At 38.4% G+C, this 19,852-nt stretch overlaps 1 protein-coding gene across 1 annotated transcript in view; it reads right to left on the reverse strand.

The window, feature by feature from the left end:
* cps1 (carbamoyl-phosphate synthase 1, mitochondrial) overlaps positions 1 to 19,852 on the reverse strand; it is a 50,513-nt gene that overhangs the window by 22,859 nt on the left and 7,802 nt on the right. Inside the window, exons 14-27 of the mRNA XM_062431304.1 lie at positions 18,352 to 18,541; positions 17,986 to 18,143; positions 17,630 to 17,758; positions 16,790 to 16,934; positions 15,782 to 15,992; positions 15,182 to 15,380; positions 14,911 to 15,087; positions 14,092 to 14,210; positions 9,944 to 10,085; positions 8,969 to 9,034; positions 8,816 to 8,879; positions 8,002 to 8,183; positions 3,539 to 3,733; positions 717 to 784 (exon numbers count right to left, since the gene is read on the reverse strand). Of these exons, the coding sequence (XP_062287288.1) occupies positions 717 to 784; positions 3,539 to 3,733; positions 8,002 to 8,183; positions 8,816 to 8,879; positions 8,969 to 9,034; positions 9,944 to 10,085; positions 14,092 to 14,210; positions 14,911 to 15,087; positions 15,182 to 15,380; positions 15,782 to 15,992; positions 16,790 to 16,934; positions 17,630 to 17,758; positions 17,986 to 18,143; positions 18,352 to 18,541 (2,045 nt within the window). The remainder of the gene's footprint in view (positions 1 to 716; positions 785 to 3,538; positions 3,734 to 8,001; positions 8,184 to 8,815; positions 8,880 to 8,968; positions 9,035 to 9,943; positions 10,086 to 14,091; positions 14,211 to 14,910; positions 15,088 to 15,181; positions 15,381 to 15,781; positions 15,993 to 16,789; positions 16,935 to 17,629; positions 17,759 to 17,985; positions 18,144 to 18,351; positions 18,542 to 19,852) is intronic.

Genomic DNA, 19,852 nt, shown 5'->3' on the forward strand with positions numbered 1-19,852 from the left:
TCGCTTGTCTGTATTTACTTGTCAGTATACTTTGTTGGTCTGCTAGACTAATTAAGTTTCAAGGCCTTGCAATTTAGACCAAATTTTAGACTAAACATCTAACAAGTGTTTTTTAATGATTGAGTGTTTTGATGAGACAGCCACTACATTCATGATTAAGACACTGTTGACACTGAAAGTCTGGGCTGTGAAAGTAAGAGATCTCTAACAACCCTTAAAATGTATTATTATTATTATTATTATTATTACTATTAATTGTGTGAGTTCTATACATATTGGAATAATCCTTCAAAAAGCAGTAGAATGTATTTTATGAAGGGTTCATGCGGGGGTTAGGGTTTGTCAATGTTTCACATCAACAAACGAACACAGCAACAAGGAGATTACCTGTTTGAACTTTGTGGATTTTGATAAGCAGAAATCTTGTAGTACTGTGAATAAACTGCACACTGTATAATCATATTTACTGATGTGTCACAAGAAATGAATGAGGGAGGCAGTGTGTTTTTCTACAACTTCTCATGGATAGAAAAAACATATCCATTTATTCAATTCAGACGAGAACGGCCAACTACTGCAAGTTAATCTGGGATAGGGAAAGGATTTAGGGTGGACGCTAATAACGGTCTTATTTATTTCAACTTCAGCATTAGCATTAGGTATTGGTATGACAATTGGGAATCTTGTCCCTGTTAGTTAGATCTGGTCAAACTTACCTGAGAACATATGAGGGGCGGAGTAGACAGGGATAGCCCACCTGGTTGGCAAAGGAAAAGGCATCTTCCTGTGAGGGAAAGAAAAACAAACCACTCTTTTCAAAAAAGTCTGGGTAATAACTGTAACAAAAAAGCATGCATGTATTTTGCAAATGTATTCATTTTGGAGGACATGGATGGGAAATATTAAATGCATTATTTATTCAAAATGGCAAGCAATTAATTAAAAAAAATCCTTGGCAGAAATTCAAATAAACAGCAACTTTATAGCTCCTTTCTAGTCTTCCGACCACTCAAAGCACTTTTATAAGTCACATTCACAAAACATTAATTTGCTGATGGCAGGTTGGTCATGCAGGGTGCCAATCTGCTCATCAGAAGGATTTAATACACACACACATTCATACAACGATGGTGCAGCCACCGGGAGCAATTCAAGGTTCAGTATCTTGCCCAAAGACACTTTGATATGTGGACTAGAGGAGCCAGGAATCAAACCAACCTACTTCCTGAGTCACAGTTGCCCCTAATTGTTATTAAATTATTCAACAATATAAGCGTTAAATCACTGAGCAAGGAGAAAATGTAGCCTAGACCTGACTGTTCAGAAACTATTCGTTCAAACACCAAAATGCAACATATAGTTTATCTGCGTAACTGCTGTACCATATCTCACTTGTTACTGTTGTAAGAATTGGGAGAAATATTTTAAAAACATAATTGTTCCAGGGATTACAGTCCCTGAAGTAAAAAATAATTTTGAGGCAAACAAAAGTATTCTAACAAGCACAATGCCATCAGAAAAAGTCTACTTGCCAACAAAATACAAGTCTTTAAAAAAAAAAAAAAAAAAAACTAAACAAAAAGATTTTTAAAAAAGGTTTAAAAGGAGGACAACAATATGTCTGGTCCATTGCCTAAAAAGCTCCATCACTTAGAGTCTAAATGAATGATCTGAGTTTCATTTTGTATTTAATTTTTCATGAAACTCTATTCATCAACAAGGAATTTATGTAATGTTAGAAAACTAAAAGACTAGAACCACTTGAGACAAACAAAGAATCAATATCAAATCAAGCAAGTGTGCTTGTGTCGTCCTCGTGTTAAGATCCATCTCATACAGCAAAGATCTATTTCACCAATTCTCAATTCATCTACAGACATTGTGAAAGGCTTAGAATTTGAAAAAGATGTGCTTCCATATCTTCCAAGAACACAACTAATCAAAAGAGTAAAAGGGAGAATATAGGTGCTCCAACAGTCTCCCTTTTTATTTTATTTTCTTCCATTCAGTTCACATGAGGAATGAGAGAAAAAAGTCGTGGACGGAGTCTAGCAGTGAGCGAAAGGCTGTCTGTCCTCTTCCTCCTCCTTATCATCATTATCATCATCGCTCTTTCTTTCTTTTCCACTTCTCTGCAGGTCTAGACCTTTTCTCTCTATCATTACCCACTGTTCACTCGTCAGGTGGAGTACCATTAAAAGACAACAAAATAGCTTCCCAGACACGCAAGCACCATCTCCCACATGGCTCTGCTGGAGTTATTCCAGCCCAGTAAAAGCAAACTGATTCTTCAAGATCGGCAGGGAAATACAATATGTAGCTAGACTTTGGGGAAACACAGGCCTTTATCTATGTGTACTGGCTAATCGCTCCTTAGTGGTTACAGAGAACATGAGCAACAGTACTTTATGAGGCATATTTCAGCTCTGACCACAGAAACATTCAGTGCTCCACAGTGAGGGCCCTGCCAGCACTTCATTCAGCCAGGAGTGAGCGGAGAGAGCCAAAGACAAGGTAAAACGTGGTGGAGCCGAGTCCCTGTATGAGGAAGAATAGAACGATACATTTCCTTGAAGAAAATGAATACCGTAGCTACATCAAACTACATTAAATAAAATAAAAACACTAACTGGACATTTTGTCATTAAGAGAACATTTGCAATCTGCTTTTATGGCAGACAACCAACAGACAAGGAGTAACTTAAGAGTAGCAGTATGAACAATACTTATTTGGAGTTGTATTTCTGACCACCTGATGATCAGTTTTTGCTCTCCACTGACAAAAAAGGGAAAATAGATGCTCCATTATGTTCACTTAGCTAATAGCTTACTTTGTGTGACTGCTGTTGACTGCCGTCAGTTCAGGGAAGGTAGCGTAAAGTTGGTTTATCAGAGCTTTTTTTTTTAACCACAACAGCTGTCTGCTGCTGAAAACAGGGTTGATGAGAGCAGTAAGGCGGAACTGAACAGTACATTTTTCAGGCCTTTAAACTAAAACAATGAGCCACTGTAACAAATGCTAAAACTGGCTGCAGAGCTGAGGGGAACTGCAAAGGTGGGGGATAATTCACGTTGATTCATCACAACAAATTACCTCTTACACATTACACATTTGATCCACTGTTAATATAAAATAATTGTTTAGTACAGATTCTCTGTATTTTTTCTTAACATTCTAACATACTATCATTCTCCCCTCAACTTAATTTTACCACCTGGCAAAAAAAATGTTCCTGAGGGAAACCCTGCTACTGTTAAGTCAGGGAAATCATTGATTGACTGTGGCCTGCAAAAACATATGAGCAGTCGAAGAGGCTAAAATTGGCTTGCTGGTTGGGTGGAACATTATATTCGAAGAGGAGTGAAGTTCTGAGGCTTAGAGATCAAAAAAACTGCTCCTTGACCTTCCAGTCCTTCTCCGCAACAGTCAAAAGTCTTGTACAGGAACCATTTGACAAGAATGTTTGAGATTCAAACTGTTTTTTTGTGACTTAATCATTCACAGCCCTTCCATTCAGGTTTTATTGGTTCCTCTCACCAGAGAGCTGAGGGCCCTCCATGGGGCTTGGGCCACTCCGAGGTCATCTAGGATACTAGAGAAGACAGAGCGCTCCTCAGCCCGGTCAATCTGCAAAGGGCTTGTCCCCAGTATCTTCATCCCACTCAGGTGCAACGGGACAGCAAGGTTATTAGGGATCTGGCCTCCCACAGATACAATGCTGCCAGAGCAACCCTAGAGACGAAAAGAGAATTCAACAGAGGTAAATATAGATGGAAGAAACAGATATTGTGATAATAATAACAACTCTATATTAATATATAAACTCTATTATTATTGGTATGATTGTGGCTATTCCGACATCTGTGGATTTTCTCTTTCTGAACTAAATGTACAGATATTTGATATAATTCAAGGGGAGAGTGAAAGGATGGAAAAAAGAAGAATGTTGGAGATAAAAAAAAGGGAAAAGAACAGCAGACAGAATTTAAAAAATGAAGAGGCAGGAGGAAATAAGACAGGGGAAGGGAAAACACTCTGTCAAGTCTAGGACCTCCTGCCACTGGCCTATCAGCAAAGATTTACAGTCTGAAATCTGTGGCCACTTCCAATTATTCTGGCCACTGATCACACAGTGAAAATATGAGACAAACAAAAACAGTTGATCTTGGTCATGCCATGGGTTTAGTTATCACCAGGGAGTGTGTGTGTGTGTGTTAGTATGCTCCTTTCATTAACAGTTTGCAACCCCTTTTCCTGCCTAGCTGATCCAGGGGGGATGCTGTTTCCATGGCAATGCTAGGTTGTATCTCTTCATTATTCATGGGCTTGCTCTCCTGTTCCTGTCCAGGGTTTATCTAATGCTGTATTTAACACACACACACACACACACACACACACACACACACACACACACACACACACACACACACACACACACACACACACACACACACACACACACACACACACACACACACACACACACACACACACACACACACACACACACACACACACACACACACACACACACAGCAAGAGGGGACTGTGAGAGGGATTGACTGTAATGCTATCTCCCCGAACAAACAAACATTTAATCACACTCTGATCCCATTGCAACTTTAACTGGATTACAATTCCCCAGCAAGGGAAAGTCAATGGACATTAGTACGCAAACACACAACACAACATTAACATAACACAAGCACCAATAAACACACGGAAATCATCAGGGACTTTGTCGCTATTCATATCCTTGAGCATGTTTTGGAATCTTTAGGTTCAGTCGGGCTCGAGGCACAGCACAGAACAGCAGAGGGCAATAAAGGGGAGAAATTATGTATCATTATATTCTGTACATGATAAAGCCTGTTAGCTTAGGTTAGCATAAAGATTGGAAACAGGGAAAAACTAGCCTTGCTCTGACCCATGGTAAAAACCCCTGTAAAGGTTAGTAATTAACAAGTTACCATCTTGTTTGTCCAATCTGTACAATGACCTAAGTGCAAAAACTCCAATCTGTGGTTTTACAGGGGGGTTATGTGTGGGACAATTTCTTGGTTGGGTGCAGTGAGAGCTGATTCTCCACTGGTTGCCTGGCAACCTCACAGTGGAGACAAAAAAAGAAAACTACATAGTAGGAAGTCACTGCTTCCAGCCATGAAGTAGTCAAGCACATAACCCCCATATAACCAACTGTCTTCCGTCTTTCTAATCTACTCATCTAATCTACTCAAAATGTTGAACTATTCCTTGTAATTAAAGGTTCAGTAAATAGACCATCATTGTTGCCTAGTGTCAAATGTGACATACAACCAGTTTCTTACATCTCAAATGATAATCCCCAACTCCCCAAAACAAAATACATTTTGTGAGAAATTAAACTTTTCACTGACATTAAATGAAACAAATTAAAAAATTATAAAATGATGGAAAATGACCACCTACAAATGTATTTATCACCCCTTCACCCCTACCACCCTGCAAAGAAGAACACATAAGTAGGCTCAATCACATGAATTATGTGTTACAGAGGTCAGCAAACCTTGAAAACCAACAAAAAACCGACACACCCGTAAATATAGAAATCTAAACTTTTGAATTTGATTGGTGCTGCATACTAAATTAGGATGTTTTCAGAGTTTTCCCAGTTTCTGTTAGATGGAGGAATACATAATAACATCAATGTTGCCTAGTGTCAAATGTGACATCCAACTAGTTTCTTATAACTCAAATAATAATCCCTAAAACTAGACATTTTGTCAGAAATTAGACTTTGCACTGACATGTTCATGAATTTAGAAAGGATAAACATCTACTGTGATAGAATATTATGATATAATGTAATCTTGGTGGTAGCAGAGTTAGATATTTAGAGATTATCCTTAGACATATACTGACATATCCAGAGGCATTTCCAGAGGTTCTCTATAATAAAACACATTCTTCATAACAGTTCCCCACATAAAATGAAAATTACCTTTTAAAAATATACTCCCTCACACCACCCCTCCCAAACAAAAAGAATTTAGGCACATTCACATGAACTGTGAGTGTTACTGGGAGGTCAGCAAACCTTGAAAATATACAAAACCCCCAAACACCTGTAAATACAGAAACCTAAGCTCTTAAATCTTAGATGAGCCTTTAGTGCCGCATACTAAATGCCCAAATTAGGACCTAAGTTTTCCCGGTTCCCGTTAGATGGAGACAGACGGGTTATATGTGGCTGCTTATAATGGACAGTTCCATCCTGGAGGATCAGGCAGAAAAAGCTACACGCTTAACCAGTTTATACATACATGAGTGTGTGTCATGTGTCAACACAAAGGTTTTGGATGGTGTTGGTTATATTTCATCCATGCGACTTTGAGCAGAGATTTTTTTTCCCCCAGCAATGTGGACGACTGCTCTTTGGAAACACCATGATAATAAGTCACAGTCATGTGCTCAGGTCAGCTCATTTTGATACAGATACAATTCTTCAGCTGCATTCAAACAAACGTCAAAACAGATTGGAAAGCTAAACTTTGACAAATGATTATGCCATTATGTGTATGCTACTCTTAGCTCAATAAATGCATATACCAATATTGTTTTGTTTAAAGTCAATCAGTGTTGTACACCACTAATATGGTTGTTATTTGATTGATTTCTTATACTGTGTAACTAATCAATACTACTATGCCTATGGGAGGCATTAAATTGATTGCAATGCAGCATTTCAATCAGATCACACTCAATACACATGACGTACGTGTAAAAACTAAAGTGCGTGGTTTTATGGGGAAGATTATGTGCAGGATTATTTCTTGGTTGGGCACAGTGAGTGCTTAAGTGTCCACTGGTTGCCTGGCAATGTCATGGTGGAGACAAAAAGAGGATACGACATAGTAGGATGTCATAACCTCTACCCCATCATTCCTGTAAAACCAACTGTTTTCAGTCTTTATGATAACCTAATCTACTTAAAATGTTGAACTATCCCTTGTAATTACAGGTTCAGTAAATTGATCATCATTGTTGCCTAATGTCATATGATACTCAAAAGAGAGTTCCAAAAACTAGACATTTAGTTAGAAATTACACTTTGCACTGGCATTATCGTGAATTTAGAAAGGAGCAACAGGTATTGTGATACTGTATTATGATATAATGTAATCATTTTACTCGAAGAGTTACAGATTTAGAAATCAGTAGACACTAACTGATATATTAGAGAGATATTTCCAGAGGTTCTCTAAATAAAACAAATACTTCTCAAACAAGTTCTTCATAACAGTTCCCTTGTAATATGAAAATTACCAACTAAAATATACACACCCCCTCCAAGAAAAAATCTAGGTACATCACATTAACTTTTAGTGTTACAGAAAGGTCAGCAAGCCTTGAAAATCCACAAAACACCCAAACACCTCCAGATGCAGAAACCTAAACTCTTAAATCTTAGATGAGCCTTTAGTGCTGCATACTAAATGTCCCAATTAGGACCTGAGTTTTTTCAGTTTCTGTTAGATGGAGACAGACGGGTTTTATTTGGCTGCTTATAATGGACAATTCCACCCTGGTGGAAATAGCTGCACGCTTAACCAGTTTCTGAGTTTATACATAAATACGTGTCAACATAAGGTTTTCGATGTTGCTGGTTATGTTTCATCCATGCCACTTTGAGCAGAGAATTTCCCCCCCCCCCAGTACTGTGGACGACTGCTCTGTGGAAACACCATGATAATAAGTCACAGTCATGTGCTCAAGTTCAATTCTACTTATTTTGAGACAAAACATTTTCTTCAGATGCAGTCAAATAATATTGGAAAGCTAAACTTTGACAAATTATTGTGCCATTATTTGTATGCTAGTCTTAGACCAATACATCTATTGTTTTGTTTATAGTCATTGTTGTCCACTGGTTGATATATGACTGATTTCTTATATACTGTGTAACTACTCAATACTAATATGCCTATGGGAGGCATTAAATACACTAAAAGTACACTGACCTCTTGATGGGTGATGTCCAGGATGCGCTCCAGGGTCAGCTCTTCAAAGTAAAGGCGGTCACACTCATCAAAGTCAGTGCTGACTGTCTCAGGGTTGTGGTTGACCACTACTGTCTTCTTGCCCATCTGTCTCAAGGCTCTGATGCTGGACACAGCACACCAGTCAAACTCAACACTGCTCCCTGGTGGATTGGACAGTTGATAAAGTTGAGTATTTTAGCCATGAACAGGGGTTAAAAAAATTCAGCACAAAAAATACAAAACTGCGTGACATTTGCTTTCCACGTAAACAATATTCTGAGCTGATGAACAATCTTTGACAATAACACTTGTCAATGCACTGTAGCTGCTGTATGTAGCAAGATTAAACTTTACAGTTTGTTTGGTACAAGCACAGTATGTACCAGTACAACTATTCTGCCGTGGCTTATGTTCAGGGTTGATTGAGGGGGATCACAAAGTGCAGAGGAAAGCTGGAGTGTGGATTGGTGCTTTACATTAGAGTAAAAGGGGTTTGCATTCAGTCTGATACTCGTACTCAGCCTTAATAGGATTATTTAACATAAACCACTTTTCTCTAAATGTGGAAAAAGTGGGATTAATATGGTTAGTATGTACAAAAAATTGCTTTGTGTGGCGAAAAATGTCAAATTATATAAATCTTTTCAGTGTTGGTATTAGTCATTTATGAATATTTTATTGTATAAAAACACAGTGGTAAAAAGGTAGTCATGTAAATGCAACAGAAAGACAAAACTGGCTAATTCACAACAAATGTAACCAACAAAACTGTTTTTCTCATTATTGGACTCACCAATGTGGTAGGGGCCACAACCAAGGACCATAATTCCCTGGTCTTTAAAGTCCAGATCATGCTCCTAGTGAATTGGACAAATGAACAAAACCCATTAAAATTAAATTGAACAAACTGTATTTTTTCTTTTCTCTGTTAGCAGAGACTACTTACCTGCCCATGATAGGTACAGTACAGGTAATTGGTCATGGCTGGATACTCTGCAGCCAAAGTGTCAATCTGTGAAAAGGGATCAGAGAAAGCAGAGGTTAAAATGATTCATTAATTCAAATCTATTAAAAAAAAAAAAGCCCTGCAAAAGAGTGATGATCAGATTTACTACTCTTTTTTTAGACAGTCAAACATCATTTATTTCTGAACTAGTAGGGCCTGAGGGTAACCAGTGTGAACATGGGCGTAATATGCAAAATATACAGAAAGGCCACATTTATCCCAAAGTGGGGTTCAAACGATAGCAACAGTGATAATTATTACATGGATTGCACACTGACAGTTGAATACTTTGAAAGGAGCAGTTTTACATAATTAGTACATTTTATTTTTATAATTTTGGTATACTAAACTGCTAATTCTTCTGAACATTGACTGGAGTAAAAATTAAACGGCAGGACTGCTTCTTGTGATGGACATTATTCTACTCTGGTGTTACTATTACTACTTTTGATGAAAGCATTAATATATTCTAGAAAAAGATCAAAACCAACAATGAACTTGTACTACTGAGCTTTGCCTGTGTATATGTAGCTTCACGACTTAATGCAAAAGAAGTCAATGGATTATTGAAAACATTAGTTATAAAACAGTAGTTTGGTATTTTTTCACACACAATACCAGTGTTATAAATTAATTAATCATCCAAACATTTCTTTAACAGGGGAACAAATCAGCTATTTGCTTTCAATTTTACAGGAGGCAGTATTTAAATATAGTTTGTGTATGATTTAACCTGTGAACCCAGATTGGTGGAGGTGGAAAGATAATTGATTGATGAACATGTTTGTATGCGGGTGTCTGTGTATTGATCAGGTAGGGTTAATTACCGAGTGCACTGATTGTGCCAAATCTAGTGGACTTTCAGTCTATCTGGTCTATGCTGAAACCTCCAAGAGGGAGCTCTAGGACACTCACCTGTTTGACCCAGGGTCTGATGCCATGAGTCAGCCTCAGCTCTCTTGTTGCGCTCTCATTGGAGCCCAGAATCTGGCCAATTTGCCGGTCTGAGAAGCCATCCTGCTTCGCCTTCAGCAGCAGCTTCTTGGGTACTGTACCACTGTAGGTAAAGACAGTAAGTAATGGTAGTTATACAATGTTCGCCATTCAGAACCCTTTACTTTGTCCACAATTTAAGAATGATTAAATGTATTTTTAAGTCTTCAGATTGATCTTCATGTTTTTCAGTAGTTCAAGTTTTTCCACTCAAGGACTTCAAAGAAAATTCTGAAGTGGACACACCATGAGCACTCAGTTTTAGTTTTGCTTGGGATTTTTTTCCATGGACCTTTCCATCTTTGACTTATTCAGTCGTCTTGGACACTGCAAGAAACATTTCAATGCATTTGTACTAGAACAACAACACCCTTACAATTTTTAACCATATATCCCATTGCAATCTTCCAAATATGAGATTTCAATTCGTTGTGGTACCACACTAAGCCAACTGCATAGTAGAGGTCAGTATAATCGGTCAATCGTGTCTTAAGTTTAAATGTTTAATGCACAACATGCCATGAATGCGATAGTGAGTGGAAAAGAAACCGAGTGCGATAAAAGAAAAGGAGAAAAGGAGTTTATTTTTATAATGTTGTTTTCTATCTGAAGCTCCTGTCGTCTATTTGTATATTTTCAGGTCCACTGAGCTCAGAAGGTCAATCCAGCAAGTGAGTTTACACTGGCTTGCCTACCAAGTGGTGTGGACAGCAGGGAGCAGCCCACCTCAGAGCAATCAATAACACATCGACAAACATGGCGCAGAGGTGCCAGAACAGCAGGTTGGCAAGTGCAGCCAATTAAAACCAATTTTGTCGATAAAACTTTAATGTGAGCTGTAAGGTTAAACAGAAAAACTGTGGCAGAGATAAAGTTAGGCATCAAGAGGTAGTTTTCAACTGGCTTCAGTAAATCACAGGTCCACAATTTTTGGACCTGCTGCACTTCCACATAGTTCACATCTTTTTGTTTACTGTTTTATGAAACTGCCAACTGTAGACAAAACATGATGGGAGAGGAATAGTTTGACAATAGACAGTGGGAAAGAAGAGGAGAATGAAGTAAGATTTAAAAAAATACTTCTAAACTAATGATTTTGCATTGTAACCTGCGACTAGTCAAGTATACATGGATCTCGATGCATTTATATAACATAACGTAAACATTCTACAGAGAATTATGAAATGTGCTTACGTTATTAAACAAAGACACTTACATTTGTAGGAAATGTGTTGTTTTATAGCCAGCTAGCAAACAATAAAACCAAAATTCAGCTGGGTTTTGCTCAGAGATAGGAGAGTATGAAAGGCTGGTAACTTCTCATTGAGGTCAGGACATGTGAAATGGTGGTGAAGTTACTGGTCTGAGCTGTTTTTAGTCATGAAATAGTGGCAGTCAGTGTATCTGCTTATAAAAGCAACACTATCATGTTTTCTATCTTAATGCAACATACAGTCTCTAAATGTGACAGCTATTCAGTGTTGATGGTTCCTTTGAGCACGTGAATGCAAAGTGATGAAATTGTTATTGATCCTTTCATTTCACTTTCACTAAGAAAACAACAAGCATATTTCCCATTACATCATCATATTAATTTAACCCCAGGTAGAAAAAGAAAGGAAGGAATTCTTATTTCTGGTAAGAAAGCCTTCTCTCCCACGTCTTTATCTGAATTATTTATGACCTGGTAGCGTAACAATATTGGAAATGTCAAGTGTGTTCTAACTCCCACTGCACATGGCTGAGCTGAGAAATAACAAACCCCAGAAACAACGAAAGGCAGGAGCAGCAAGAGTTCTGAGTCAGAATCACAGGAAGGAAAGACATTTGATCTGAGAGCGTGGTTGTTTTGTGTACAATCACCCCCTCTAGAAGAGCTGTTTATAGTGAGAGGGAAATCCTTTGGTGGTCATGGACATATGTTCGTACTCAAACTTGAAAACATAATGTGTTTGCTGGTACCAATACAGAATTTAAAAAATATGCATATTTGTCATGTCTGTAGCAAATGTGCACTCATATTTTAACATAAAACTGTTTTTAAAAGGAAATTTGTATGTGTGTCTGTGAGTCTATCTGATTACTTTTCAAGCAAAAAATACTTTTTGCAGCTATTCCTTTTTCATATATCACTGTAAATTGAATATCTTTTGATTTGGGTATTTAAAGATGTCATCTTGGGCCGTGAGAAACATTTTTCATCTCAGACTCAATCATTAATTATTATCAATTAATTAGTATGTAACTAATCTAACTAAACTGAACTGTTGCTACACGTAACTATGTTAATATTACTATACTAGTAAATGGCCAACTTCAATCCAAAATGCTTTGTCCTCAACATGAAATTTTCTGGCAGCACAAGATTTTTCGAGATCATTGTGATGGTGATGTCAATGACATTGCAAATCATTGGCTGTCACTAGAACTCAAACATTTACTTTTTTTTTTAAAGAACGGTCTACTATTTATCTCTAATCTTATCTGTATGAAAAAACTCCTAACACTACTAATGACTCAATGTTCTCACTTCAATCACTCTTTTTTCATCTTTCTATCAAGAAATTTTCTTCAGTCCTAATAACTGCAATGAAAAAAAACTAACACACTTGTCCACACAAACAATAACACTGCTGACCAGTTGAGCCTGAAGCACACCTTGACTCAGCTCTACGGTCCGTCAGTCTGGCAGCAGCCTGTATTGTGCCAATCCCAATGTCCCTTGCTCTAGAGGCAGTGGAGACTACAACAGCCTTCACTATTGCGTAAGGCACCCACCAAACAGCCACACATTAATTATTAAACAGCAGAGTCAGAAGGAAGCTGCAGGTAACCTGTGGCTGAGCCATGAAAATTCACAGTGGCTTTGATTTGAGCTGCCCAGGTAAGAGCTGGAGGGCAGGGAGAGAGAGGCAAACCCCAAGTCAGAGAGAAACATGGATAAGAGACTGAGGTTCATCTCATTTTTGAGCATTTTTCTATTGAGTATCTCCACAATTTCTAGAAGAAAAACATTCAGCGTTTACCCACAACCTTGCCCTTCTTTTATGCATTTTAAAAGTCCAGGGCTACCATGTAGCCCATGCAATGTGGCATAAGGAATAACTATGCTGTGGGCAGCAGTATAAAATGCATTTGGGTCAGAAATCCTGCAGGAGCAGGTGAGTGCGGGATTGACAAGAATGAAACATAGAAGCCACAATGGCAGAATATCGACATGTGGTGTAGTTTTATGAGCTTTTTAGACAAAAATGGGCATAATATTTATAATAATAAAATATATAATTTCCAGTAATATCAATACAATATAAAATCCGTTAACTGAATTGATTGATCAAAAAAACAGTCTAATTTCACTATGGATTTTACAGAGGAAATAATCATGTCATCAGTGGACAGAGTGTCTGTAGCGATAAAAAAAAAAAATCCACAAAACAACAAAGAAGTCTTAGGCAGAATTAATGGGAAAGGAAGCGAGAGCATATGGCGAAAAGGTTAGACTGACTGACCCAGCTTTGGAACTAAGCAATGAATTACAATTTATTCCATTAAATGAATCCATGCTTGAAGGATCAGTACACCTTTTCCTCACGAGATTGCATCTTTATGGATGTACAGTATGGGTGGATGGATGGATGGATGGATGGATAGATAGATGGATAGATGGATAGAAGGATGGATGGATAGATGGATAGACTATATTTTGGAGGAGATAGTCACTTGACTAGATATTTCCGTCCATCAAAAGAAAGCAGAGACTCAAACAGATACCATAGCGCAAGTTTCATTGTAGTTGTTGAAGCTGTCATAGCACCTGTAACACACTGCGCACACCTGCATACAGGCACAAAGGTAGGTATAAAATAAACAAGATTTAACCACAGGCTCAGTCGAGAATGTGATAACTTTGATATTTGATCAATTCATCAAATCCAGTCAGTGTGCAGTCAAAAGGAAAGAAAACATGTATGTTGATGAACTCTGAATTTGTGAATGTTTACAGAGTTGCGATGGTAGTATTAGAAAGATGAAAACAACATCACATCACAGCATCTGTATGTTTGTGTTACCTCTTGTACTGTGCCAGGTGCTTCTCCAGCTCAGTAATCCTGTACAGCTTGTGGAGGAACCACGTGTCTATGGCTGTCAGCTGGTGGATTTGATCCACACTCATGCCACCATGGAGGGCCTTCAGGGTAGAGACATTAAACAGACTCAGCATTACATTTATCATTCATCACCATCGTCATCATAAAGTTAAGTATTCATGCTCAATGTTTGAGTTTTGTGAGTGTAGATATCAAATAATACAAATAACTGTCACTAAATACTACAATTATACCTATTATAAGCATATTTAGCAGACCTGTTTATAGTTTTTCTCATTTTAATAGTTTATGCAGCATCCCTGTGTTTGAAAGATGAAGCTGGACGCAGTGCCTAGATGCACTAGATGCTGTCTCACCTTGATCTGACTAAATGAGGAAAAAGATAGACTAACAGCACTGTATTGAGCAAGCACAGAAACAGCAAAATATATATTTCAGTTTATGTCATTTGAATTTGTTCTCCCCCACGTTTGAACATAACAGTATTTGAAAAGGTCACACTGTCAGTAAGATAATCATGCACTGTTTCTATGCGTTTTCCAAATATTATAAGAACTATGCATCTATTTAAACTACTTCAAAATTTCACACACACACACACACTTCCACACAATTAGCCATTCACAGCCAGACATGCAGGTAGCTCAGGGACACATGTTGCTCTGCATTTGATGGTTTTTTCATGATAATTTTTTATTCTTTAACTTATCAAAATGTGATTTAAATGAGAACACTTTAGTCAGTGTCATTCATTATTAATGTCATGAAAGATTAGTGTACCTTGGCGAGGGAAAAGATGCGGGTGCTAGAGGGCACAGCCAACTCTTGTTGCAGGTTGTGGGTGTTGGCCCAGGCTTTTTTGAGTGGAAGCCGGGGCACAAAGCCATCTACTGATGGATGACACATCCTCAGGGCTTTCTGCACACTCTCCTCAAAGGTCCGGCCCACTGCCATTACCTGAATCCAGAAGAAGGAAATGTATCAAAGTATAATACGGGTGTATGTTGATAGAGTGAGTGAGTAAGTGTTTATCCATGAATCCTTTTCCCACCTCTCCAACACTCTTCATGGCACTGCCTATTTCAAGAGACATGCCCTGAAAGCGGTCCAGGTCCCAGCGGGGGATCTTGGTGACGATGTAGTCTAGACTGGGCTCAAAACAGGCTGTGGTCTTCTCCGAGACAGCGTTCTTGATCTCTGGCAAGGGGATCCCCAGAGCCAACTTAGCCGCTACAAATGCCAAGGGGTACCTGTGAGACATGAAGCAAGGCGGGGAGACCAAAATCAGCTGGTGGTGGGTAACAGCTGGAGAACCTTTCTACTGATTATAAACATTTCTGGATCTTATCAACATTAGTATCACAATAAAACTGTTTTATTGACTAATATCATCTAACCTCAACATAATGCTGCAGTGTTTTTAAAAGTTGTGTTACTATTGGATTTCATTGTAAATTACATGAATTGAAGATGACCAAACTCACTTTCTCCATGCAGTGAGTGAGTGTTGGATACTCAAAAGTTTCAGGCTAAAGTATCGATTTATAATACTTGTACTAAGAATCTATTCATTTATAGTGTATTTTACACTTTTTCAACTATCCTACTGACAGTCTAAGCATGCTCTTCAAAAATACATATAGTTTCTCACCCAGTAGCTTTGGACGCTAAAGCGGAGCTTCTTGATAGACGGGCATTAACCTCGATGATACAATACTCCAGGGATGAGGGGTGTAGAGCATACTGAATGTTACATTCGCCTACAATGCCAAGATGACGAACCACTTTGATGGCCGTCTCACGGAGCATGTGGTACTCCTCATTGGACAATGTCTGGCTCGGTGCCACCACTATGGAGTCACCTGAAGAACAAGAGGAGGGGTTAAAGCTAAGAATGAGTTTGAACAGTATTAACAGTGTGTGAGCTTCGTCTCTATTGTTCTGTATGTACTAAACAAAAATAAACATCAGTAAAACATCACTTGAGCAACAAAAGTCTGTTTCTTATTTGTATTGAATCAATGTCCCCTGTAATGCATTCCACTCTACATCTCCAACCTTTTGTTGTAAATAGATGTTTTAACAGTTTCATTTAACAATCTCTTACAGTGTAGTTTAATTACCTTTTTAAAAAAAAAAATAAAACACAGCTTGTAATATCTGAATAACGATTCTGCACAGTTGTTTAAAAAAGGCTTCATGGCGTGGGAGAACTGCACTTCAGATACACTTGTCTGTTTATCCTTTGGACTTCACTCAATGCACTTTTAGTCTTAGGTACACTTAAGAATGTCTCAGTCTATGTAACATCTTGATCTTGGCTATGAGCGCTGAACAACACCCAAAGGCTTAAGTTTACTGCTCAAGTATTGATTCTCACTGCTTTTTTTTAATCTACAGAATTAGACAACTTGTCCAAAAGATTTATATCATCTTTCCAGGTAGAAGGCGAATTTGCCCAACATGAACAGAAAAGAACAAAAAGAAAAGTGTGTGTGTGTATGTTTGTGCGTGTGTGTTTATGAGGACAACGCAATATAACAAAGCAACAATAAACTAAACTAAACTGAATCAAACACAGAAAAACTAAATAAGAACAGGGTACTGTATGAATAACAACGCAACAGTATGTAGTGCTGAGTTGATGAGCAGTGTGTACCTGTGTGAATGCCCAGTGGGTCGAAGTTTTCCATGTTGCAGACGGTGACGCAATTATCAGCCACGTCTCTCACCACCTCGTATTCCACCTCCTTCCAGCCCAGCAGGGACTTCTCCACCAGGATCTGACTGCTCATGGCCAGAGCCTACCATATGCACAAAATACTATCAAATATACTGCCTGTATTATATTACCAGCTCAATAATATACAGACCTGTACAATACAATAGCTACATGCAATATCTATAAAAACCTATAATACTCTATGTGATAATGCAGAAGACATGCAGCCGAAGGACTGACATCAGACCAAGATTTTCTGAACCATAGCTCTGCCCTGTACATGATACAAACCATCTCAACAGCTGCTACGCATAAGAATGGCAAAGAAAGAAACACTTGCCAGTTAAACCTCCCAATGAACCACAAAATAAGTACTTTTACTGTAAATGTCAGGTGAGGAAAGCAGCAGAATATGCAGTATGCACCAATCAGTTAGGCACAGACAGTTGCTTTAGTAGCTTGTGATCACAGATTAGAACCAACTGAGTCAGACATTATGCTGGGTACTGGACGAACAAAAAAGAATGTTGCTTAGCAACAGCAAAGTATTTTTTTCTTGGCAGGGGACCAAAGAAATTCATTTTAACAATTTCAACGCTTTTATCTTTGTACAGGTTAATCCTGTAAACATGGGCAAAGGTATAAAACTAAAAAATGTGTCTCAGTTAAAGTTTTGGAAAAATCCTTTAACTGACAAGCTTAACAAAAAAGGACGAAGATAAATGATAATAAGTGTCCCCAGATTGCCCGATCATCTATACCCTACACCATTCTGACCTTGTTGGCAGTTTCCTCCAGCTTTTCTTCGTTGGCACAAAGACCAGAGCCCAGACCTCCAAGAGCATAGGCTGATCGTAACATCACTGGATAGCCAATCTGCTCTGCAGCTTTCAAGGCATCAGATACCTGAAAGATGCACAAGAAACATTATATTTCCCCAGCATAAAAGACGTTAAAAGATGCTTTTAAAACCACTACAGAACTTAATTACTGAATGTATGCAGAATGTATCTAACATGTGTATTACAAAGTTTATAGAAGGATTCATATATGTTGAGAAAGTGACCATTAAAGGATTATGCATGTAATCTACAAACTGATCTCTTTTCTTATTATCAGACTTAGATCCTAACCGACTCCACAGCGATACTTGGTGCGATCTTCTCGTTAATCTCCATCAGTTTGTCAGCAAAAATCTGTCTGTCCTCTGTGGCCATGATGGACTCCACTGGGGTTCCAAGAACTTTCACGCCATACTGCTCCAGGATGCCTCGCTGGAATAATTCAACTCCTGAAACAACAGGCCACATACCCAAAAACTTAAATTCACTCAACGTTACTCATAGTACTACAGGTTGCATGTCTCCATAAGGAAATAAACTGCTATCCGTCACACATAAATAGTCTTTTGATCTGCACAGAGAACTGACTCACAATGAACCCCAAAATCAACTATCGCACACATTCAGAAAAACAAGTGCACACGCCTCACGCCTCACCGCAGTTGAGGGCAGTCTGTCCACCCATGGACAGTAGGATGCCATCCGGACGCTCAACCTTAATGACTTCGGTGACAAATTCTGGCGTGACAGGAAGGAAGTAGACAGAGTCGGCCTGCTTGGTGCCCACCTCGTTGGTCTGAACCGAGGCAATGTTTGGGTTCATTAGCACCGTCTTCAGGTTCTCCTCCTACCACATGAACAGTTATTATTAATTTAAAGGAAAATTATAATATAATGAAGACGGGTGATTAATTAGTGTTTAGTCTTCAATGTCTGTCACTTTTATATTATTCCTGTCATTCAATTTAGATGTGCTACTGTGGTTTTTCTGCTTGACATTTATTTTCTGTGGGCTTTTTCACAGCAGACATTTTGACTTGTCATACTGGGAAAAGCACAGGTGTTACTAATAACATTAATGCCGGCTCAGTTTGTTTCAAGTGTCCCAGAAAGCCATGACAGTGAACCAGCATGCACAATAGCAGGACCCTGAAACTGAAGCAGCTAAATGGAATTCAACCATCATTAATGTTATTATTCACACCTGCTGTGCTTTTCCTGCAGTGACATGTCAAAATGTGTTGTGTGAAAAAGGCCTATTTATTCCACATGTCAGGGACTAGAATGAGTAGTATACACACCCCATTATTCAAACATTCATGTATGAATGGTCTTGTGAGAATGATTATTTGAAAAATCAGGTATACATAATAAAGCAACATTGCATTCAGTATTAGTAAAATGTGTCAGTCCGCATATTATTACACTCTGATTTCTCTTCACCGTTTGTGTTTCTTAGCATGAAGCCTATTCATTTTATATTATATTATAAAAACAGGTCACAAATAAAAAGTTTAATTGGATGCATTATATCCAAAAGCTCGACATTATAGTTTTGACAGACTAAATAGTGCATTTATTAAGACATATTTAAAACTACACTAAATTGATGAACTAGTGGGTATTTAGAGCACCAAAATAGTTAATGTAAAATAATGTACAGTGCCAACGTTCAGGTTAATGAAAGAACATGTCACAAATTCGACTGTGGTTCAGGAGGTAGAGCGGTCGTCCTCCAATTGGAAGATTGGCGGTTCGATTCCCGGCTCCTCCATTCTACATGTCGATGTGTCCTTGGGCAAGACACTTAACCCCCAATTGCTCCCGTTGCTGTGCCAACGGTGTATGAATGCGAGTGAATGGTTAGCTTCCTCCTGATGTGCAGGTTGGCGCCCTGTGTGGTAGCTGCCTGCCATCAGTGTATGAATGTGTGTGAATGGGGTGAATGAGTTGTAGTGTAAAGCGCTTTGAGTGGTCGAAAAGACTAGAAAGGCGCTATATAAGTACAGTCCATTTACCATTTACATTTGGAAAACAATGTAAGTCTGTGACACAGAGGAATAAGCAATATGTACAGTACCAGTAAAACGTTTGGACACACTTTCTCATTGATATATATAATGGGACACTGTGTCCAAACTTTTGACTGGTACTGTAT

This window comes from Scomber scombrus, chromosome 13 (genome assembly GCF_963691925.1).
Source record: "Scomber scombrus chromosome 13, fScoSco1.1, whole genome shotgun sequence".
Lineage (NCBI taxonomy): Eukaryota > Metazoa > Chordata > Actinopteri > Scombriformes > Scombridae > Scomber > Scomber scombrus.